Source organism: Mytilus edulis, chromosome 6, assembly GCF_963676685.1.
Source record: "Mytilus edulis chromosome 6, xbMytEdul2.2, whole genome shotgun sequence".
Classification (NCBI taxonomy): Eukaryota; Metazoa; Mollusca; class Bivalvia; order Mytilida; family Mytilidae; genus Mytilus; species Mytilus edulis.
Window position 1 is genome coordinate 81,173,040 of NC_092349.1, and position 24,946 is coordinate 81,197,985.

Consider the following 24,946-nt stretch of genomic DNA (forward strand, 5'->3'; position numbering starts at 1 on the left):
ATATAACATATACAAAAAACGCAAAGGGTTGGACAAACACCAAAAAAATATCAGCCAATAGGGTTTCGACTAGTTTTTTGATAAAACGCGGGTTAGGGTTAACTTTTTGAACACGAAAAAAGTAAGAAGAAACAAATATAGAAGAAAGGTCTCAAACCAAATTTGCATGATTTTTTAGTAATGTCATGCCCACTAATCTGCCAAATTTGAGAAGTATATGATAACACACAAAGACTCTAGCTACATATCTTCATTTAACACGATTTAAAGAGCTTGAAAAAAGTAAATGGACATACCAAAAGAGGCGTGTTTTGAGCAACAGCTGTATTTACAAAGTGCAACCTAAAAGCATATGTTGCTGAAGATAAAATTCGTTCTCCAAATATAGAAACATTTTCACCATTTTTTTTTAATTCAAAAGTTCAAGTGCATACGAGGCATCAGTAATATGCCCATAACGAAAATTCAATTGAGTTTTTAAATAATCCCAGTTTATTTAACGCTGCATAGGCCAATGTGTCCCGTACAGTAAAATACACAAGTAAATATGCAGAATATAAATTACTCTAATTGACATGTTTTGACCAACCTGGAAAAAGATGTTTGAAGAATACACGTACGTATGTCCAGTGTTTTAACTAATTATTATTGCTACATGTCACCACCTGGTCTGCATGTAAATATGGTATATGCAACGTAGCTGTCAATTGGACAACCTTTTACCAAGTCATGATTTTCTTAATTAGGGGGAGCTCTATTTATTTCGTTAAATTTAGTAAACATTTTGAGAATATATAATCATACATATTAATTATATATGTCGTGTACAGGTTGCGATTTTGTACAGGTTATAACATGTACAAAAGTATTGTACATGTTATAACTTGTTCAATGCAAAAATACAAGTTATAACATGTACAAAAGTACCTCGTACATGTTATAACCTGTACAAAATATTGCTTAAAAATGGTTTTAACTTGTACAAAATAGAAAAATAAGAATATGTTTCTATTATCGCAACAGATGTTGTTAACCTAGATAATATTTTCATAATTTTTTTATTATTCCTTCATGTAAGTGTGTTTTGTCCTTTTTTGATACAGTAATTAATGCCATGGGTCGGTATTACGAAGCATTCCTAAGACCTGCCATAAGATATTTCTTAAGGACATGTCTTATGATCCTCTTATAACTTTCTATGGACATATCTGTATTTGATAAATTATAACTTTGAAGGCAATAGTAAAATACTTTCATTTTAGTTGACACTAAAAGACATAAGACGATGGCCAGGATAGATGTGACTACAAATAAAATTGGGAATGGAAAACCCGCCCATGGAGCAAACATCATACAAAGGGTACAAATACATGCTTTCAAAGTAGAGGATTATATATTTAAAACATCAAAATGACATTCGCCTCATGCAATGAAATTAACGGTACCAATTTTCTTGCACCAGATGAACATTTCGACAATACATGTCTCTTCAGCGATGATCTTATAGTTTATACAAAAATCAATTTACATAAGTCATGCTGAAGGCCAAAAATGTTGAAGAGTAGACCAAAAGATGTTGATAATGAAGTGTGATCCGTTGAAAACTATTTCATCTCTCTCTTGCTTTTACAGATATATCTTAGGACATGGATAGATGTGTCTACAAATAAAATGTATGAGGTACTTTTGTACATGTTATAACTTGTATTTTTGCATTATACAAGTTATAACATGTACAATATTTTGTACATGTTATAACCTGTACAAAACCGCAACTTGTACACGACATATATATATATATATATACTTTTTAAGCCCATCATTTGTCACAGATGTGGAAGGAGACTACATTCCACCAAATGTCATATGTAGTGTATGTAAGCAATTATAATCAACTATATGGCCTTCAAAAATGAGAAAAACCAGGACTGCGTTGTTGGATATGAAAATTAGGGAAAAAAAATGGCATAATTATTAACAAGAAAATTAGCAAAACATTGAATAACAGGCTCCCATCCTCGATTAGCACATTAAAGAATGTGTCAAGCTTTAAAATGTGTTTGAGCTCTCAACACTCCCCTAACCCGGGACAGTGGTGTAACAGCACAGCATAAGAACAAACAATATAAGTCTATTGAAAAAATATGAAGGAATAAACCATAAAAATAAGAATATATTATATAATTGCCAATGGAACAATTCTCAACCACAGACCACTGAAATGGCATTGATCAGTTGATGAAAGAAGCAATACTGAGTTGCCATACGGCCTTAAACACGGAGAAATTCAAAACACCCATACTATACCACAAGTGCGACTACAAAACGGTCTGATTCATGTTCAAATTATACAAAACTATGAACGAAAACAACCATGATAAACCAAAGCAGCAAACGAAAACCGTTTAATTGAAAAGAACATTGTCCGTCGGAGGGCGTTTGTTATTTGACAACCATATCCAGAGCTTGTCTGTAGCTTTGGTGTACAGAATATCTTTTTATGCCCCACCTACGATAGAAGAGGGGCATTATGTTTTCTGGTCTGTGCCTCCGTTCGTTCGTTCGTCCGTCTGTGCGTCCGTTCGTCCCGCTTCAGGTTTAAGTTTTTGGTCGAGGTAGTTTTTGATGAAGTTGAAGTCCAATCAATTTGAAACTTAGTACACATGTTCCCCATGATATGATCTTTCTAATTTTAATGCCAAATTATAGTTTTGACCCCAATTACATGGTCCACTGAACAAAGAAAATGATGGTGTGAAGTTCAGGTTAAAGTTTTTGGTCAAGGTAGTTTTTGATGAAGTTAAAGTTACATCAACTTGAAACTTAGTACACATGTTCCCTATGACATGATTTTTCTAATTTTAATTCCAAATTAAAGTTCTGACCCCAATTTTCACGGTCCATTGAACACAGAAAATGATAGTGCGAGTGGGGCATCCGTGTACTATGGACACATTCTTGTTTTTAATCTACCATTGAATCTCTTATCTTTTTTTCCTGTAGTTACAAGTTGCCAGATAGTTAATTTTTTTTATCTACTTTCCCCCCCAAAAAAATGAATATTAATATGTGTTAACAATCAACAGTAATTTATCTTACCTTGTCTTAAATATGGATTGGCTTTGTGATGAAACTTTTTATGCCCCGTCTACGATAGTAGTAGGGGCATTATGTTTTCTGGTCTGTGCGTCCGTTCGTCCGTCTGTTCGTTCGTCTGTTCGTTCGTCTGTTCGTTCGTCCGTTCGTCCGTCTGTCCCATGTCAGGTTAAAGTTTTTGGTCGAGGTAGTTTATGATGAAGTTATAGTTGCATCCATTTGTAACTTTACATACATAGTCATTATAATAGGGAATTTCTAAAAAGTACCTCAAATTTAGGTTTTGGTCCTCATTTCATGGTTCATTGAACATGAAAATGAGATTGTGTGAAACAGCTCTTTGCCAGGTTAAAGTTTTTGGTCGAGGTAGTTTATGATGAAGTTATAGTTGCATCCATTTGTAACTTTACATACATAGTCATTATGATAGGGAATTTCTAAAAAGTACCTCAAATTTAGTTTTTATGCCCCACCTACGATAGTATTCAGGTTAAAGTTTTTGGTCAAGGTAGTTTTTGATGAAGTTGAAGTCCAATCAACTTGAAACTTAGTATACATGTGCCCTATGATATGATCTTTCTAATTTAAATGCCAAATTAGAGTTTTGACCCCAATTTTACGGTTCACTAAACATAGAAAATGATAGTGCAAATTTCAGGTTAAAGTTTTTGGTCAAGGTAGTTTTTGATAAAGTAGAAGTCCAATCAACTTGAAACTTAGTATACATGTTCCCTTTGATAAGATCATTCTAATTTTAATGCCAAATTAGAGAATTTATTCCAATTTCACAGTCCTTTAAACATAGAAAATGATAGTGTGAGTGGGGCATCCGTGTACTGTGGACACATTCTTGTTATCACATAATTTATAACTTATTCTGATTCAGTAAAGACAACAACAATATTTGTTGCAGTTCATAATGTCTTGTTTTAACAAAATATTCCTATAGATATATACTTTGAAAACAAGCTTTTTTGTTGAGTTAAGCCTGCCAATTGATATTTTATCATATGTTTTTCTATGTTGTGATGTTATGCTATTGTTTCAGAAAAGGGGAAGGTTTGGTACCATTAAAACGTTTTGTATCTGTCCTAAGTCAGGAATCTGATGTACAGTAGTTGTCGTTTGTTTATGTTATTTATACATGTTTCTCAGTTTTTTTTTATATATTAGACTGTTGGTTTTCCTGTTTAAATGGTTTTATACTAGTAATTTTGGGGCCCTTTATAGCTTGTTGTTCGGTGTGAGCCAATGCTTCATTTTGAAGGCCGTACATTGACCTATAATTGTTTAATTTCTTAAATTATTTAGATGGAGAGGGATTTCATTGGGACTCACACCACATCTTCCTATATCTATCTGAAACTTACAGTGAAGAAATTTTTCATCTGTTTTAAAAAGATCTCTTACTTTCAGGTAAAGAAGCAATTGGTCAGTACTGTTGCTTATTTGAGTTTTTTTTTCATATGCATGTATTGATTTTGTGTTCTTGACTGATATCATCATATATATTTTCTTCTACATATATGTCTAACACCTCTGATTAGTCATATTCTTTGTTTTATAGGCAAACACTGTATGATATAAAGAATTGAGAAACAGTTTGTGATATGACTTTTTTTTATGAAATAACTATCAACTGCAGACCAAATGCCATAGATGTTAGTAAATATAGATCTCCAATAGTATGCATATCCATATGTCAACAGAATAAAAAAGGTATTCCAGAACACATATGGTCTATTAAAGGCCTATAAAAAAGTCGTGCTTAACTTACAGAATAAGATTTAATACTAACTTTTTTTTATTTTTCATAGTTATGAAAATAATACACAATTCAAATTACTTAAAAAGTTGAGATCAATTATCCGCAACATAAATCAAATATAAAAAAAACAAATAGACAGCAAATAGTATTTTTGTTGCTGTTGATATTCAATTCATTTAAAGTCATTTCCTTTTGGATATACTTCATCTGAATATAAATAATTCTTGATTTGTTTAATGGTATCATATTTATTTACAGGTTTATTCAAATGATAACATTTTGTTCAGATTTTTTCAATTTCCCAAAGCTTCAATATAAAACATAGTAGTACTTAAAAAACAAGTGTTTACATAAATTTCATAAAATTCTATTTTAGAAGATGATTTTTTTTCAAGTTGAATAATATTCAAAAAAATTTATTTGGTAAAACCCATTTAGATATAAAGTCAAAGTATACAATTCAAAATTATCTTCTTTTCCAGCAGACTCTTCTATTACAGCATTAAACTATGGTGTGTCTGCTTTTATAAATGTCCATTTCAAGGTTAAATAAAAAAACACAAAAGATAAATCTTTCCCATTTAAATTTTATTGTCATATGTTTCTCAAGCTTTGAATTTGTAATCTGTCAAATACTCATTTGCTATCTAAGTTTTTTTTTTAAATCTATGATTTATATAAGTATAATAAAAAGAACTGTTTTTTTACTAATATCCCAATTAAAAAAAAAAATAGATATACCGGTAATTATTCACAACTTATTTCTCAAAGTTTTCAATTAAAATGAAATCAAAAATTTGATTGGCGCACATTCAACTGCTTTGGTAGTCAATTAAATATCGATTGCCCTTTAAGTTTAAGAAATCCTTCGAATTTTAATTTCATACAACTGCTATCTGTTTATAATGTAAAGGAACTTAACAATTTAGGGAAGTTTTTATTTCTGACCTAGAAGGCACGTAATTAATTTCATCATTATAAATGCTTAATATGTGTTATGTTTTATCATACTCTGCTGTACTGTTATATGGGTATACTTACTTATATGATTATTTGACTAATTGTTTAAATGTAAATATATTTCACTGATGTAATTGAATATTTGTAATATTTATATTCTTTAAGCTTTATTGCTTACGAATAAAAGATTATAGTTAAGTTACAAAAAAAATTGTTCTTTAAACATAACAAGTAAGTAATTTTATTATAGTGACATGTGTATTCACATAATGATATTTTCCATAAAAAGGTACAGTAATTTTTACCGGCATATGTCATGAAAAAAACAAAACAAAACAATAGTTAATAAGTGCCTTACTCTTAATTTTACAAATACATGTCACACAAATAGATAACATAACAAAGAAATATGAAAAGAGTTAAGAGAGACTTTAAAAGGTGTATGAATTATTTACAAATACAATTTGCATTACAATATATGCATCTCATTTTCATTAAAAAGTCATTGTAGGTTTTAACCTACATAAACCAAATTGTATTTTCATCAGTGAGTGAATAAGAATATGAATGTGTTTTGACCAGACAGATACAAAATTAATTAAATAAAACATAATTGATGTTGTTTTTTTTTTTCATTTTCAATAAAACATTTTCAGTCTATAAGTAAATATATCAATTACCTACACACACTCTTTTGCCAATTTAGTTATAAATTACGCATATTTTTTAATCTACACCACACTCTAAAGTACATGTTTGCTGTTTCACATTAGTTGTTTATTTTCACCCATAATAAACTCAATAGTTATATATAGTATTTATCTTAGTTTTTGCAACAACAAAAATAAGTCTCTGAAGGAGGCTCAGGGGTACTAAAATTAACAGAATATTGATTCGTTTATGGCCAGATGACTTTTAAAATGTTTAGATTATTGAAAAAGCTCCAAATCATCTCATTTTGATGCAAAAATGCATTTTTTTTTTGTATTGAAAGGAAAATCTTTTTAAACTCATAGGTAACCTAAACTTATATGCCCCATCTACAAAGGCAGATTGTGAGCTTAAATGAACAGTGACCCCATTTTTAATTTGATTTCTGTAATAAGTAAAAGCTCATTTTTAAGTAAAAAATAGCAAAATCCTATATTCCAAAAAGGGAAATAACTAAGTTAATTAATATTTATACTGAATATTTTGAAGTTACTTTCCTGTACATTATTGCTATTCAAAGTTGCATCTTATATTCATCAGAATTTTGTAAGATTCTAAATAAATAAGTAAAAGTCATCTTACTATTATATAAATATTTTAATCGTTTAGACAATCTGTATTTGCAGAAAAAAAATATGCTAATACATTATGCTATGTTTTGTGTCACACATTTAAAGTTCAACATATATTTTCAAGTTTAAAAACAAAAAATATAGAAAACTTAAAGTTCTAAACTGTCTTCATCTTCATCACTGTCTTCAATGTCAGAATCTATTTCCTCAATTGGCAGTTCTTCAACTGAGGCAAGGTACATCAACATTTGCTGCATTTTTTCAAAGTCATCTGTAAGTACACCTTCTGTTAATGTGGTTTCTGTTAGTACCTCACCAATATATTCCTTAAACAAAGTGTTAAGTTTACACATGGCAAGTTCCAAGGACATACCCTCTCTTAACAATAATGCGGTTGATCCAGGTGTTACAGAAGAATTAATTTGTAACTTAATTTTTGAATATAGAGTTTTGTTCCAATTTATAACAGATAGCATTTCTATCTTTAGCAAATTCATTTCTTCGTGGCATCTATCCAAAAGACATTTGGACTGAATTATCTCCTGCTTTGTTGTGGAGGAGATAACTGTATCTACAGCATTATTTAATTGCAAAGTTTTATAAACTTCGCTGTCTAGATCTTTGACAGTATCAAATAAAACATGTACTGGTAGTTCTCCTGATGGCATTCCAACATTGTTGTACAGGGTGATCGACTTCTGTATTTTCTTTGATACACCTTTTAACTGCTTGGACAGTCTAGCAAAAACTGATTGCCCCTCTGAAATGAAAGATAAAGAATACAATGATATAGCAACAGCTACAAGTGCAAATAAAATCACTTATTTCTGTTGATCATTAAATTGCTATAATTTTTTTTCGCTTCATTTATTTTTTTTTCTTCTCCATAAATCTTCATTATAGGACACAATTTCACAAAATAAAATGAGCTTCATCTTCTAATCTACCTTTACAATTATCAGAGACTCCTTCCTCTAAAAGAATTTTTTTCAATAATCCTTAATTTCTATTTTTGCATATTTTATAACATTAAAATAGGCACCCATTTAAATGTGTTATGCAACAAAATAAATCAAACCATTTCTGAAAAAAATGCGATCATTCTGCTCTATATGGTCTAGTTATTGTCTCTTTGACACATTCCCCATTTCCATTCTCAATTCTATTTTTATAAAAATATAACATCCTTATTCAGATTTTGCCTAGAATACTGAATACTTGAAAAAAGTATTGCAACACTTACATCGAAAACAATGTATAATGACATGAATTGTAGAATGTATATATACTTTTAATTCGTTTACAGTTTAAAATGTGAAAAGTGAAAAAACCTATTTTCGTGCAGCTGTTTGGACATCCATGTAGGATTAATATTGGACAAAAAGTACTTAGTTAACACCATGAATTCAATCTTAAATCATAAATGGATTAAAAGCATTTGTTAAAAACAAAATTATATACATTCTAAAATTCATGTCATTTTACATTGTTTTCAATCGAAGTGTTGCAATACTTTTTCTAGGTCTATATATATTATTATTGTATAGCAATATAATATTTCCCACAGAAAGTAACCAAAAGATAGCGTGCAATAAATTCCAATATTGCACTAGTGCAATAAATCTTCAAGATTCATGATGTCATCAATGACACAATATTAGTTTAAACCAATTTTTACTTTCAAACATTATATTGCTATACAATAAAAGGGTTATTGCATAAATATTGTGAAATATTGTCCCTCGTAGAACATATATTGCACTCGCAAGCTCGTGCAATATAAAATTCTACTCGGGACAATATTTCCCAATATTCATGCAATAACCCTATAATATATATGTGATTTCACTTACTGGCATATTTTCTCATAAGTCTGAGCAAGTATTGTCTTTCTGACATGTGGGATCTGATGGCATTTAGGTTTAATTTTCTTTCCTTTTCCTTTGCAAGGATCAAGTCAGAAGTAAATTGATCACTTGTTGGTGTAGGTCTGATAGAATGATGCTTTTTTTCAAATATCATCAACTGTTTTTCTAATCTGCAAAAAATATAAATATACATGATCAATATTTCTACATTCATAAAGCTTCTCTAGCAGAATTTATCAAAATTTTTATATGAAAGAAATAACAGTCTATATGATAACAAGAGATTGTGAATACACTGGTGTCAACTCACACTATCATTTTCCTTGTTAAGAGAACAATTTAAATTTTGGTTTTAAAGACATGCACTCTGCATTTCTATGTTCAGTGAACAGTTAAAAAAAGGATAAAATCATGATTTTACAGACAATATTATAAGAAACCTGTGTTCTAAGATTCAAGTTAATTTGTAAAAAGTCTAGTTGCAAACACACTCTCCCTAACAAAATTTACGTTAAAAATAATGTTAAAAATCAGAACTAAATAAAATTTACCTTTTATCTTCCTCACTGGTTTCTTCGTTTGATTGATGACCACTGAATAAAAAATTCAATCTATTATTCTTTGATATTTTAAAATTTATGAACAATTCCATCAGGCCATATACAAGTTGACAGTGACCTGATATGGTATGTACACAGCAATAAAATTTCATATTGACTGGAAGTATATTTATGTCACTCATTTTAAACTTGTAAAATTAAAGCAAATTTAATGGCTGCATCATATTCTGAAAACCAGAAAATATTTTTTTTTCTTTTCTATAACATTATAAAGTCTTCTCAGAGAGTCATCAGACCAGAGACATAATTATGTAAATGCATTATTTGTCTCTTATCGTAATGGCTTGCTAAATGCTTTGTTTGTATTGACTTTTAATAAAGATTTACATCTTCAAACGATATACAAATGTATATATATAAATATAAATAGTTAAACCTGTATATATATTATATTTTAATTTAATTGGACGTTATCCAAATTCCAATTGTACAATATACAATTTACTTTAAATCTCATGTACATATGAACTAGTAAAACAGTTAAAAAAAAGATTACCTGATTTTAAAAAATCTTTGAAGGTTTATAACATACTCATCAGCCTTGCTTAAGTGTACTAAAAAGTAAAATACATAAGTTAATATAAACATCCCAAGAGAAAACTCATACATAATGTTTTATATGTTACTGACATTAACATTTTTTATATTGAATACTTTTAACAGTGTTTTCTTTGTAAAGCCACAAAACATATTACTTTTCAGATTGTCTTTTTGTAAAGAAACTTACACATGAAAAATATTTCATTTATAAATGCAACGGAATTATCATTATCCTATAGTCTCAATTGCTAAGCTTCCATCTTGACATTTTTTCAAAATATCTTTTTTGTTTTGAATGTTTTTAAATTCAACAAACAAAAAAAAAGATGTAAACTTTAATCTTGTTTTTCAAAAGTATAAACAAAAGCAAATTTTCTCATTGACTTTTACCAAATTCTATTATTTAATATTTCCTCATTATTGAAAAATTTATTTTCCTGAATATAACCAATATGAAATAAAGCTGATTGAATTAATATCGATGTATACTTTAATGAAAACAAACTTGCTATTGCAATAAAACAACTATTGTACAGACATCTGATGATGCAAATGAAACATGAAGATAAAAAAAATAATCACAGAATCACTATTAAATCACAGGTTATACAATTAAACCTACATGTGCTATCACTGTTATTTGGGGATAAAACAGCACGTTTTTCTTCCTCTATCCACTCCATCACTGTGTCGTCTTTTATTTCTAATTCTAAAATTAGCAGTGCAATAACAGTCTTAATGCAAGGATTTAAAAAACATGTATTTAAAAAGTTTTGAATTCATCAATTAAATGATATATACAAAATATGTGGTCCGAGTACACAGTTATCGTCCTTTGATTTTCCTTGTCCACGAATAATTTTTAGTCCTTAGTGTGGACAGTGTGTTACTTGCCAATTTTTGTTATACCCTTTCCAAATTTATTTCTCCATGTTTTATGCCTCATATAGCAAGTTGGGGGGTGAAATGACACTGTAAAAAAAGTTGGGTCATAAATATTAATGTAAAGTAGTGATTAGGTCCAGCTGAAAAAGGTCAAAAATTAGCACTTCGGAAGCTGTCAAAAGATTTCAAGACCCCCTTAACATAAGATTGTCCATATTTTGAGTTAGAGCTGATGAAGTTTTCTATAATTTTGATATAATTTGTCCCAAAAGTAGTACAACACACTGTAAAAATATTATTGGGAAAGCGCAGGTGGGATTTTTTAAATTTTCATTTATTGTCTAAAAGAAATGCACTACGAAATAACTGTGTACTCGGACCATGTATTATATATGAACTGTTATTCTCTCTGTAGCTATGTTCTAGTTTATGAGAATAAAATGATTCATTCATTCATACATTTTGAAAAAAGGATATATAGAAGCTTCATGTTTGTTTTCCTAATTCTATTTAGCAAATTAACAGATGATGTAGGTAAAGATAGCAATATCAATTCAAGAAAGTTATTACCTATTACCAATGGGAATTTGGAGGACTAGCTGTTACTATTACAGAAAGTTTTAATAAAATATCCATACCCGGAACAGTTGCTAAAATTTCTCTCAAGGCAACTTTTGTAGTTTCCATCAGTTGGATGGTCCTCTTTATTTTCATGACTAGCACTTCTCCTGTAGTATAAAATATTATAATTAGTAATGTTAGTGAAAATTTGTTTTAAAACATATCAGTCTATGAAGTTCATTATATTTTATGACTGTAATTAAAAGCAAATATAATATTATGCCAAAACAAAACAGTTATGTAAGACTCAAATAAGATAAGATAAATAATAGTTTATTTAAGTGTCACATATTGATCTATAATAAAATTACAAAATAGCATCTTAAAAAAGGATCAATACCCAGGCTATAAAGACTTATGAAACACTGTTTATCCAAAATAAAAGCTGAATCAGTATAGTACTGAAGAAAAATGGGTTTTTTTTCTCAAAAAGGCATAGTCACGATTAACATTATTTAAAACTCATTAAAGATGAACAAATAATTATAAAATATCTAATTATAAATGCTTCAAAATAAGAATATGCAACTTACTAAAATAAATCAACAGTAAGAACAAACGAATTGGAATAACATTTTAGTTCCAAAGAGAGTAAGTAACAAAGAGAGGATACCAAAAAAAAAACCTACTCAATACATGTGACACATAGATATAGGAAGATGTGGTGTGAGTGCCAATGAGACAACTCTCCATACAAATAACAATTTAAAAAGTAAACCATTATAGGTTAAAGTACGGCCTTCAACACGGAGCCTTAGCTCACACCGAACAACAAGCTATAAAGGGCCCCAAAATTACTAGTGTAAAACCATTCAAACGGGAAAACCAACGGTCTAATCTATATAAACAAAACGAGAAACGAGAAACACGTATATATTACATAAACAAACGACATGTATGAGTTTCTTAATTTGTAAGACTACTTGCCACAGTCAATACAAGTTTGGTACTAACCAATCCTTTTAAAGATAAAGTGGTAAAAATAAATCTTACTTTGAAATATTTTATAAATCATACCTTGTTTGTCCCTAATTTTTCTTCCATAGTGGATCAGAGCATCAGTTAGTAGATCACATCTGTTTTCTGGGGACATTTCTTTTGATATATTAGAAAAACCTCCTAAATAGGACCACAGTCTTTCTATTCCTTCACCATCAGTTAAACCAATGCCCTCAGTTCTTCGTGGACCATATATAATCTGCAATATAGAAAATCTTTTATTTTATTAATTGTATTGGAGAGGGTTTACCAATAATGTATGGGTACAGTTAAAATGACTTTGATATTATTATACAAAATTGAAGTATATTATAGTGTGTCTTGTTCAATGCTAGTTAGCAAAAGTATAACTTTTAAATTCATACACTAGCAGCATACTAAAAAACAAAAATAAATATTTCAAAGTATTTAAAGATTTACCCAACTACACTTGACAAGCCTTACCTGACAAGATGCACTGTGTCCATAACAGTGAAATATTGGAATTGAAAATGTTACATTCTGTGATATTTCTTTATTTCCAGCTTTCTGTAAAAAACAATGTTATCTAAAAAAAAATTGGTATTTTTATATACTTAAGACCTAACAGTTTGAAATAAAGGCCACCACAAGTCATTACCAATTATAGCCTATCGTATGGCCTAAAGTACATCTGATTTCTTTGTAACTAAATACTGCAATTAAAATTCCCTTTTTTTCCAAATAATATCATGTAACCCAATTTTGATGAACTTTAATCATTACATAATTAAACTATCTCCTATATGACTTAAAGCTGCACAGTTAGTACATGATACACCCATCGCTTTTTTCAAATATAAAGTTCCAAAACTATATATAAAATTCATGTAATCTCTATAAAGAGGAAATAAAGATATGAATGAATATCAGTAATTTATCAATAAAGATACTAACCATAGTTTATTTGATAGATATATACCAGCCACCAAAAATCATGAAAAGTGCTCAAAGCTATGTAAGATATTGTTCTTCAACTGGAAAATCCCCAATTATATATGAATAAAATCCCATACCTTATACCCATATCAGGTATAGAATTTATAAAAATCAAAAGGGAACTTACCTTAATAGATATAAACAATTCACCAAATTTTCAGGAAAATTAAAGTTTAGTATGATGTCAATTATCACTAAATTAGTACACATTTTTGTTTAGGGGCAGTTGAAGCACATTCATTGTGTAAAATTATGTTTCAATAAACTTAAGTAAGTTTTTACTTCTTATGAATAGGATTTTTCAACTTTCCAATATACATCCATCAATTTTTGGGATGCCCAATTTTTTATGTATATTGTTTTGGTTGTAGCCAGATTTTTCAAGACATATATATGAAATATTGTAACTTGGGATAAACATTAACTGCATTAAAATACAAAATAAAAATAATTACACATACCTCAATGTGTCTTTTGAGCATACAAGCTATATCATATGAAACATGAATTTTATCATTTTTATTTTCTTTTAATAAGAGTTGTATTAAGAAAACTGCATAACCAAGTCTGGAAAATAGGACAAATAACAACATAATACAGGAAAATAAACACATATTACACTTCTGTATACTAAGACTAAAATATATTGCAGAAGTATATCAGCATTTTTTATGATTGCTCAAATTTGATATTCATGTTTGTGATAGCAAACATGGATAGATGTCTCAAAATTAGGGATGCTGTCACTGTTCATTAACCATATCTCATATGATGATTTCTATTTTTTTAAAATTTTAAAATGTGTATCTTGTTCATGTTATAAACTGTTGGCACATATATTGCATTGCATGTATTAAAATAACTTAATAATTTGATTCAAAAGTTGTTATCAAAATGACCAAAATTTTAATATATAACTATGACAGAACAGATATCAAATGATCTCCACGGAAATGAAATATACAAATGCTTATACAACTGCAAACCTAATATCACTGACTTCACTTACATTTCCTTGAAATAATATATGCCCAAGTTGAGAACCCATCCACAATAAATCAGATAAGCTATATTGCAATTTCTATTATCAGACTGTATGTGAATTCTTCTATGTATGGCAACATACAGTTAATCTGGCCACAAACATTATAAACATAGACTTAAAGATTCTCTTTAATAAATTATATCTAATTATATCATCATGCACAAAATTATGAATGGATTAATAATAATAAAAAAAAAATGCGAACTACTTTTAATTGAGAAATTATTCCATTCTTTGGATTTGATAGAATTAAGCAAAATCTGAGATTTTTAATTGTGATTTCAGGAAAAATTTGCCTACTGATGATGTATGTATCTAAAATATGTAAATGCATGTTCTAATTTTTGTGATACTCACTTAATTGCATTATTTGCAATTCTAAAGACCTGCAGGTACATGTATTTTTAAATTTTCAGTAAATTTTAAAAAGGTTGAGGAAAAAAAAGCTTCAATATACATGTATTGCAATAATTAGTAAAATACCTTTCCCCATGCTTTAAACTAAAGAATTTCTGCGGGAAATCATGCCTACAAGTTGCACCAAAAACAGCAGTTTCTGACAATTTTTGGTTCTTTGACTTCGATCGAATGTCATTCCCTGCCTGGAAATCACTGCATTCCTACAAAAAAAAATGTTTGTTTTCCAAATCTTAATGTAGGCATGTATGATCAAAATAACATATTTGTAAACGAAATTATTGTTTAACAACATAATAGGTTATGGCTTAAATATTCGGTAAAAGTTATTTAAACTTGTTATCAAGATTCAAAAGGGGAGATAACTGTAGTTTTCCTATCCCCAATGTGAGATATATGTATATAGAGAAATTTTGAAGTTCAATAAAGGTATTCATGCTCGTTTTCAAATAACATAATACAATGTACTTCATCTGTTAATGCAATTATAACATTAGCACAACTCAGGTAATTTCAAGTAAAATAGTAAATAATATTTGTAAAAGGGGAGATAACTGTTGTTTCTAGTACATTTTGGGCACATGTAAGATCTTTATTACAAAATATTTTAGGCAGTTTTCAGGCAGTTTTTAGGAAAAATAAAAGAATAAGAAAACTGCATAAACACTAAGAAAATCGCTATGAAAAACTAGTAATAGGTTTTAATGAGAATGATAATTTGGAGTGCCTTTGAAAGGTAAGGGGCAAGTGTAGAGCTGCAGTCAATTTAAACATAGGTTGCTACCTTATCCACTTTCAAGCTACCATAGCTACTAATAAAGTCATCTACCAATTGCTGTTCAATAAAAAAATGGTCCTTATGCTTAGGTGATATCCAATGCTGACCAGAAGAAGACTTCCTCACTAACTGAAAATCTGCATCGAAACAATATATGTTCTTGTCAGCCTGAAATTAAAAGAAATTGTGTATTCATTACAATAAACATTTATAAATGCACTCATTTGTTGCAGTCAAAGCTAATGATCATTTAATCAGAAACCTATAAATATAATTGGTGTCAGAAAAAGCTATTTATGATATTAAGTGCTTAAATTTTCGAATTATAGTTTCTTCTTTTGCTATTCTACCATTATCAATTCTGAATACATGTACATTTGCACTCTATATATATGGTTATTATACAAAATGTAGACATTAATCAAACATAAAAGTGAAGATAAATTTTAATGAAATTTCACTGGTTGCCTTTGCTAGCATACCGGTACCCCTTGTGTACGTGAAAAAGGATGAAATTTTTCAACAGATAAATAATATGTTTATAAACTGCAATTCATTTCTGTGAAGATGCAGACCAAATATGAAGTTATAAGTCCATTAATATATAGTCAATACCAAACAGTGTATTGTAATTCTATATCATAATCCTATAAATGAAAAAAAAAAATTCAAGTTGATTTGACTGTAATAACTTTCCTTTTAAAACCTTAACCTAATGATATTTATTGTTTTAAAAAACAATAAGTTTGTGTTGTACAAATTGAAAATTGCTATCTCATATGGCTTATTCATCTGGCATTTGAATAAACATAAAAGTCTTTTGTTTCAGTAATAAATGAGAACACTCATGAAAATATTTGACAGATAAAGGTACTTCTGGTCAAGTTAATTGTAATATTTCCTCTAATCATTAGAGGAAAACATTAGATTTATAATAACCTCGAAGCAAGCTGGACAAGAGCAACCATCATCAAGATCTGGAAACAAATCCGTACAATAATCCATTTGATAAATGTACTGTCTGAATTGATGAATAGTTTCATTTATCAATGTCTTATAGATCTGTTTTCCCTGTGAGCATTATAAATAAAAAAAATAAACATAAATATATTTATTCATAGGTTGTTATCCTTGTCAAAATACTCAAATAATGTTGATAAAAAAAGATGCATTTTTTTACATCTAGTAAATAGTTTTCTCGTTTGATTTGTTTTCTATCCAACCTGTCATGTGGGTAACTTCTATAGCAAATCACAGGCTATGGGTTTTCTCATTGTTAAAGACTGTACAATGTCTAGAACTGAATACATCCACTTCATCATGTAAGTTTAGTGGATTGACCTCAATTCATTTTTCTCATACTTTAAATAGTTCATCTATAGTAAATTGTTTTCTTAAACAAATTTTTCATGTCAGGGCCTTTTAAAGCCAACCACATGGTATGGTTTTTTTCTCATTGTTGAATTTCATATGGTTGCCTATAACTGGTCACATCCACTTTATTCGAACTTTGATGGATAGTTGTATCATTAGCAATCATACCACATCTCCTTATTTTTAAATAGAAAAGAAAATTGCCAAAATTAACCTCTTGGGTCACTAATTCCTTGTACAGTTTTGGCTGTCTAGCTTTTAGGGCTTCACAAAATCCCTGCGCTGAAACTTTACATTCCAACAGTAATCCATTTAACCACCGCAAAAGGTCAATGTGGAATGCCAAACGAGGATGTTTTGGTGAAGAAGCCCATAAATTAAACCTCAGCAAAGTTTCAGCTTCTTCCTCGCATGTACAGAATTGGACTGTCCTCAAATGCTGTCTTCCTGTAAAAAAAAATTACAAATTTTATATTTTATATTTATATTTTTTATCAAATTAGTTCATTTTGATGGTCATTAGTTCATAGAAATATAAATCCAGCAATAATGACAAGTTGTATATTAGATTAAATATATTGTATGAAAAAGAAAAACACTTTAAAAGCACATTTTCTAAAAAACTGTGTGCTATAAACAAAGTTTGTTGTGGCAGCCTTCTTGAATTCCAATTAAAAAAAAAGGCCAGCATTAGATTTGCTGATAACCATCAACCACTTTTATAATGAGTTTGGCTTCATTCTTCCTGGTTAGATTAAGTTATACTTAAAAGGCATGTCAGCATTTTACTACAGGTTCTGACTTTTATACAACACATGTGTTACTAACTATAGCTTATATAATTACAAAGTATACTATAATGAAAATCAAACTTGTCAAAACTACAAAAATAATATTTGTCACAATTCCAGTCCTCTTTACAAGAATATTAAATACTGCAAGATTATAATTTATCTAAATATTCACTTGCCTTTCTCATCAACAATTACCAATTCTTTTAAGTAGCTTCTTTCACAATCAGCATGGATTTTGATTTTCCATGGTGCAGTTGGTGGTGAATACCCAAAGAAAGTGCCATGCTAAAATTAAGCAGATTACAGTGCATGTAGTATAAATAAACAAAATTATGTTCTCATTAACAAATTGGTGTTTAAAATCCCTTTCATTAATTTAAAGTGTTAGTTTATTTTTGATCTAGAATACCTGTGCAAATCTGATTTGTATTATTCATTTGCCTAAAAAAAATTTACATCTGCAAAAGCAATATCATTAAAATTTGTGCATTTGTGCGGATAAGTAATTATAATAGTTGCATCTGTTTTAGCCAAAGGGTATTTCATGTTAGTTCGCTTTATATATTCATGTACAAATAGTTTGAAGTCAGTACAAGTTGGCTGTCATGTCATGTCTTGTTATCACATTAAAACATTTTTATACAATATTGAGGAATGATAAATCCCACTATATATTTGTATTATGATAGTTAACACAAAATGGAACTACAGATATTCACGTCATGCCCTTTAATATTTACATTGAAAGGTTAAATTTATACCATGGAATGATAAAATCCCGCAGTATATTAAAAAAAAATTAGCAGTATACATGCAATGGTTTTGCTTAATTCAAGACTGTAAGACATTTAGTCACTGGTGAATTATAGTTTTATTGAAAACCATTAATCATCTTAATAATAGCTGAGCAACAAAACAACTCTTTGTTACAAAGTCAAATAAATAAGTTTACTTGCGATGAAAAAAACAATATTTACCATCCATTTTTCAAAAATATGTAGGTGAGGATGTTTGTGTCTTTCCTCTAAACAGTCAAAACAAAGTACTGGAGTAGAAATGCAATCAATGCATCTAAATAGATCTATGGTATTGATACCACAATCATTGCAGGTCAACTCAGTAACAGCATTCTGTTCAAGACCTACAGCCACAAGCTTCTTGTAAATACCTCCCCAATTTTCCAGCCTTTGGGTCTTTGCTTTTGTATAACCTAAAAATAAAAGTCTGTAAAAACATTTTTTTTTTCCTTTGTTGTTAGTTTTGTTTACTCAAATTATTGTTAAAAGAAGTTTCTAGTCCTCTAAGTTGTATTCTTCTGTGGCATATGCATTGGTGGATCTAGGAACGTGGATATACAAAACAACAAGTTCACTTTAGGGTAAAACATTGAAAATTTTCAGGGGAGATAATTCTAGTAAACACTATAGTTTTATAGATAATTATATATTTAAGGCCAACATTTTTAAACCTGTAGTCAACATTTCTCGAAAAAAACAATGAAATTTGTGATAGATTTACCTGATACTTCCTCTATATCAGTAGAAGTTGAACTAGTTGGTTCTGGCTCAGTCTCAATTTTCTGCTCTTCTATAACATCTGGAATAGGTGGTACATGTAACTTAGTGTCTTCAACTTTTATGATTTTTGTCTGTTTTCTACTCCTACCATTTTCAAATGTGTAAAAGGTAGATGGCCTACCTCTTTTCCTCATGAGAGGCATAGTTTCTGAAAGAAGTTAGTATACATTTATCTGTCAATTATATACCGTTCTGCTTTAATGTATTGTTTAGAGTAAACTAGAATTTTACTGATTAAAGATATCCGCAGAGAAAAACACATTCAGGATCATCACCTCAACTTTTTAAGGATTTAAAATCACAAAAATCATGATATGACTAACATTTTCAGATAAGATCTTAAATAGCCTTATTTTGACCATTTGTATACTCATATGTTAAAATTCATTTTACCAGGCATTATTATTAACCAAGTATTTCTTATTTTGATGTTTTTCAAAGTAAAATTCTAACCAATATTTTGTAATAGTAGTCCATTAAATTTTACCAATATCTCTAAAAACAAGAGGCTGTCAAAGGGTGCATTAGATTAATAATTGTCATGAAGTGTCATTTTTCAATCATTCAAGGATCATAGTTCATGAATAGCAAAACTGATAGCTATTTATCTCATTTGACCTCTATTTTTGAAAATCAAAATATCAAATTGTTTTTGGATGGTTCATGAATTATTGTATGGAAACAAATTTAGCTATACCAGCCTGCAAACTCTATGTGTGAGCAAAATATCAATAATTGGCTTTGTCATGTTTGTGAAAATCAAGGTTCTTTCTTACACACTATGGTTGATTTTCTTCATTTGTTAACAATTTTTATACATAAATGAGGCCGTTAGTTTTCTCGTTTGAATTGTTTTACATTGTCTTATCGGGCCTTTTATAGCTGACTATGCCATATGGGCTTTGCTCATTGTTGAAGGCCTTACAGTGACCTATAGTTGTTAATGTTTGTGTCATTTTGGTCTTTTGTTGATAGTTGTTTCATTGGCAATCATACCACACCTTCTTTTTTATATACATGTACAGAATACAGATTGATATTTGGATGTGCATTGATTGATATTTAAGATACATGTTTTTTTTAAATATAAAAAAAGAAGCAGTATGATTGCCAATGAGGCCAAATGACCCCAAAATTAACTACTATATATAAAAATAAAAAAGATGTGGTATGATTGCTAATGAGACAACTATCCACAAAAGACCAAAATGACACAGACATTAACAATTATATGTCACTATATGGCCTTCCAAGCTGTTATTGGCATTAAATTAACTCTCAGTAACTTTGAGTATTCTCAGGTCTGTCTTTAATTTTCTTCGTTGTTGGTAGGAATGAAGGATGGATTTATACCTGCCATGTCCTTTTTTTGTTTGTGTTTTATGTTTTTCTTTGATGAGTGAAGCCTTTTCAATAGACTTGTATAGTTTGTTCTTATGCTGTGCTGTTACACCAAACGTTCAGGGTTAGGGGAGTGTTGAGAGCTCAAAAACATTTTAAAACTTCACACATTCTTTAAGTGCCAATCAAAGGATGGGAACCTGCTATTCAATGTTTTGCTAATTTTCTTGTTATAAATTACGTCATTTTTTTCTAATTTTCATATCCATATTTTCTCATTTTTGAAGGCAATATTGTTGCCTATAATTGCTTACATACTCTTCATTTGAAATTTGGTGGAATGTCTCCATCCACATCTCCTTATTTTTATAGGAAATATCTGACTACTATTGTTATATTGTAAATACTGTGGATTCATTATTATTCGTTGGATACAAATTTTCATGGATTTCGTGGGTACTGGTAAACAACGAAATCAAATGTCCCACGAACTGCAATTTTATGCAGACTTTGACAAAACCAAGAAATCAGATATCCACGAAAATGCATGTTTTCACCAATCCACGAAAATTGATACCCAAGAAAATAAATGAATCCACAGTATATCACTACAGTACTTTTTTATGTCTTTTTGATTAGTTTTCATATACTGTTTAAAAAAAAAACTTTTAAGAGAAGTTCACTTAATAATCAAAACACATTTAAATGTGTTAAACATTGAATTCTTGTTGAAACTGAATTACATGTACATTAAATAAGCAAATCTGAAAGTATTGCGATGCCTGGCATAGTCCCTTCCTGGTTAAACATTCATTGTACTAAAACAAAATAATAACTTATGATGGTTTTGTCTATTTAATAAATATCAAACATAATAAAAAAAAATGTGAATAATTAATTATTTTAGTGAACTCCAAGAACCATAACTCTGCACCAAATCATCAGACTGGAACAAATTCAAACATGATCCATAACTTTGAGTTTAAATCTTGTCATATTGAACTAGATACCAATTATCAAAGTCATATCTTCAGGCATGATGGAAACAAGTGATCAATTTTCCTAGTGCAAGGACCATATAACTCTGCACAAAATCACCAGACTGAAATAATATTGGAATAGCATAAAATGTTATTCCATGACTTTTTTTTGCTGTTTTTCATAGTATGTTCTTGGTTTGGTGCTATTACACCACTATCCCAGCATTCCCAGGTATTGGGAACTGTTGGCATCAACAAACAAGTTCAACTTCTTCAAATTCTGCATGTCAGAACCCTGTAAGTCATGCAGTGGTTGTCTTTGTTGCTGTACTAGTATATATTTATCTTTCATTATTTTTTTGGTATAATAGTTTTCTTGTTTGAATCGATTAAAATTTGGTGTTTTTCTGCCTTTTATAACGACTATGCAGTATGGATTTTACCCTTGCATGTCTTGGTTAAAGGCTGAATGGTAACCTATAGTTGTTAATTTTCTGTGTAAAATATGTTCTCTTGTGGAGAGTTGTCTCGTAAAAGCTCATTGGCAATTATACATCTTTTTATCTTTTATATCAAGTAAAATAACACATACCAAAAAGACATGTTGACCATACAATAAGGCCATTCACATAATTGACTTGACACTTACATTGATATATAGTGTCTTAAAAATTAACCAGCCAAACTTTAACAATTTAATGTTAACCCATGAATACTACAAAATTGTCTCATTTTAAGACGACATCTGAAAGACAGACATATTTACATGTACATGTACATAACTATCATAACTTGAACCAAATATAGTTCACCAATTCCTTATATTACGATAGGATCTGAATTACTGACCAAATAATAGAGGAAAAGATAACAACCTTTCAAACGAGTTTAAAGTTAGAGGCTCTGTGTTGAAGACCGTAGTTTGACCTATAATGGTTTACTTTTATAAACTGCGACTTGGATGGAGAGTTGTGTCATTGGCACTCATGCCACATTTTCATATATCAAAACGACACTATTACTAAAGTAAGACAATATAATTAGGTCAAGTTAATTCATATGACAACTCTCAGTGAATTCAAAATGCCAAATGTATTCTGTTTTGAAAAAAGAACATTCCGTTTAGTCATTGTTACTATAATCATGATAATTGAAAAATAAAGCAATGAATTTTACTTATCATAAAATTGAGAATGGAAATTGTGAATGTGTCAAAGAGAAAACAACCCGACCAAATAAAAAAACAACAGCAGAAGGTCACCAACAGGTCTTCAATGTAGCGAGAAATTCCCGCACGCAGAGGCGGCCGTTCGCTTGAATTGTTTTACATTGTCTTTTTGGGGCCTTTTATAGCTGACTATATGTGGTATGGGCTTTGCTCATTGTTGATGGTCGTACGGTGACCTATAATTGTTAATGTTTGTGTCATTTGGTCTTTTGTGGGTAGTTGTCTCATTGGCAATCATACCACATCTTCTTTTTTATAGTTCAGTGATAATGAACGCCATACTTATATCCAAATTGTACACAAGAAACTAAAATTAAAATAATACAAGACTAACAAAGGCCAGAGGCTCCTGACTTGGGACAGGCGCAAAAAAAATGCCTATCTTTCCAACTTTTGTAAAAAAAATGTACATAAATATATATATTTACATGCATTTTTTGTATTCATAGCTATTGGCAAAAGATATGAAAAAGAACTGTGATAAATACATTTAATAAATCATAAACAAATGAAAGATTATCACTAAAAATAGTCATTTATAATAATAATTACAATATACATCATGTACATAACATATCAATAAACTGATTATTTTCCACTTTAAAACAAGTTGAAAACAGTATAGCACATGTCTGCACAAATACATGTATACGAGTCTCTAACAACACTAATAAGTGTGTCTTTCTCCTCTTGAATAAAAGCAAAAATCGGTATCTTGGATTTATAAATAAAGATACAGATAATTGGAACCTGTACATGTTACGTACATGTAGTTAAAAAATCACCAACAGTAAACTTTTCTAGGGATAATAATCCACCACTATGTTGATCTAAATGAAAGTAACTACAATGTACATGTATGATAACAGATTGTTTTTTTTTAATGCATTATCAGCTTAGCATAGACCAAATTGGCTGTCTTTAGGATGCTTCAATCGGATCATAAACTTGTACTAGTAATGGTCTGTTCAGTTATTAAATTTGTGGTGTCTTTAAAATGTAATATTTGAGTCTGTTCCTAATAAATGGCAATGATTTTGTTCATCACCTGGTGATAACTCTGGAAACCTTCACAATGCTGTCACCGTTGTACCATTATATTATACTCTACTTCTTCTTCATTGTGAATTCAATTGTTTATTTCTCACTTCAAGTTAAAATTTCATACTTTTCCTACATGTATGTGTATATACATGATATACAGTCATGTAACTCCTATAACAATTTCTCTATTTCAGGGTGGCTGTTCCACGGTACAAGTTAAGAACTGGTGAAAAATACTTTCTTAGGCATGAGCTAAGATTTAGACGACTTCTTCGATTCTTCAGTTTCATTGAATTCAATTTCGCTTGTTAATTTATGTGTTGTGTGCATCTTTAATAACGACATGATCACTTGTAACTGAGTAACTCTCTCATCATATATTATATCTTATATAATTCTGTTTAGTTTAATACTGTCCGTATTATGTCACCTCGTAAACGTCGGACATTTTGTATGTCAATGGCACCTTTTCAATGCCAGTTTTTGCGTAAATCATGTCGTATAAACAGATGAACGTCTTGCAAATTTTGCCACAAGTGTCATCGAACATAAATATATGTGGCTTCGAAAGTTAACATTCGAAAATCTCTGGTTTTTACCATACAAACGTAAATGGATCGGACACGGAGTGAACATGTAATTTCTGCGTAATCAAGAAATAAAGAATGAATTCCAGAACAAACGACTCTTTTTTAATGGATAGAGGAAGGATACCTACGTTTACTTAAAGTCATTATAAACACATTTATTGGCGAACCCAGACCTAAACGA

At 29.6% G+C, this 24,946-nt stretch overlaps 1 protein-coding gene across 1 annotated transcript; it reads right to left on the minus strand.

The window, feature by feature from the left end:
* Positions 1-7,113: 7,113 nt before the first annotated feature.
* Positions 7,114-19,745, minus strand: LOC139528626 (uncharacterized). Its single transcript, XM_071324692.1, has 16 exons — positions 19,524-19,745; positions 18,983-19,215; positions 18,182-18,290; positions 17,426-17,658; positions 16,777-16,908; positions 15,844-16,005; positions 15,126-15,262; positions 14,059-14,164; positions 13,085-13,168; positions 12,659-12,839; positions 11,659-11,748; positions 10,758-10,844; positions 10,092-10,149; positions 9,527-9,568; positions 8,961-9,145; positions 7,114-7,867 (listed from the first exon to the last, which is right to left on the minus strand). The coding sequence occupies exons 1-16, from the start codon at positions 19,723-19,725 to the stop codon at positions 7,257-7,259; spliced, it is 2,652 nt and encodes an 883-aa protein (XP_071180793.1). The 5' UTR covers positions 19,726-19,745; the 3' UTR covers positions 7,114-7,256.
* Positions 19,746-24,946: the final 5,201 nt, after the last annotated feature.

Excerpts from the sequence above, each read along its gene's own strand:
- LOC139528626 (XM_071324692.1), bottom strand. The coding sequence starts at position 19,725 with ATGCCTCTCATGAGGAAAAGAGGTAGGCCATCTACCTTTTACACATTT. Across the intron at positions 16,006-16,776 it reads CTTGTCCAGCTTGCTTCGAG|GCTGACAAGAACATATATTG; the intron begins GTTATTATAAAT and ends TTTTAATTTCAG. Across the intron at positions 11,749-12,658 it reads AAAAATTAGGGACAAACAAG|GAGAAGTGCTAGTCATGAAA; the intron begins GTATGATTTATA and ends TTTATACTACAG.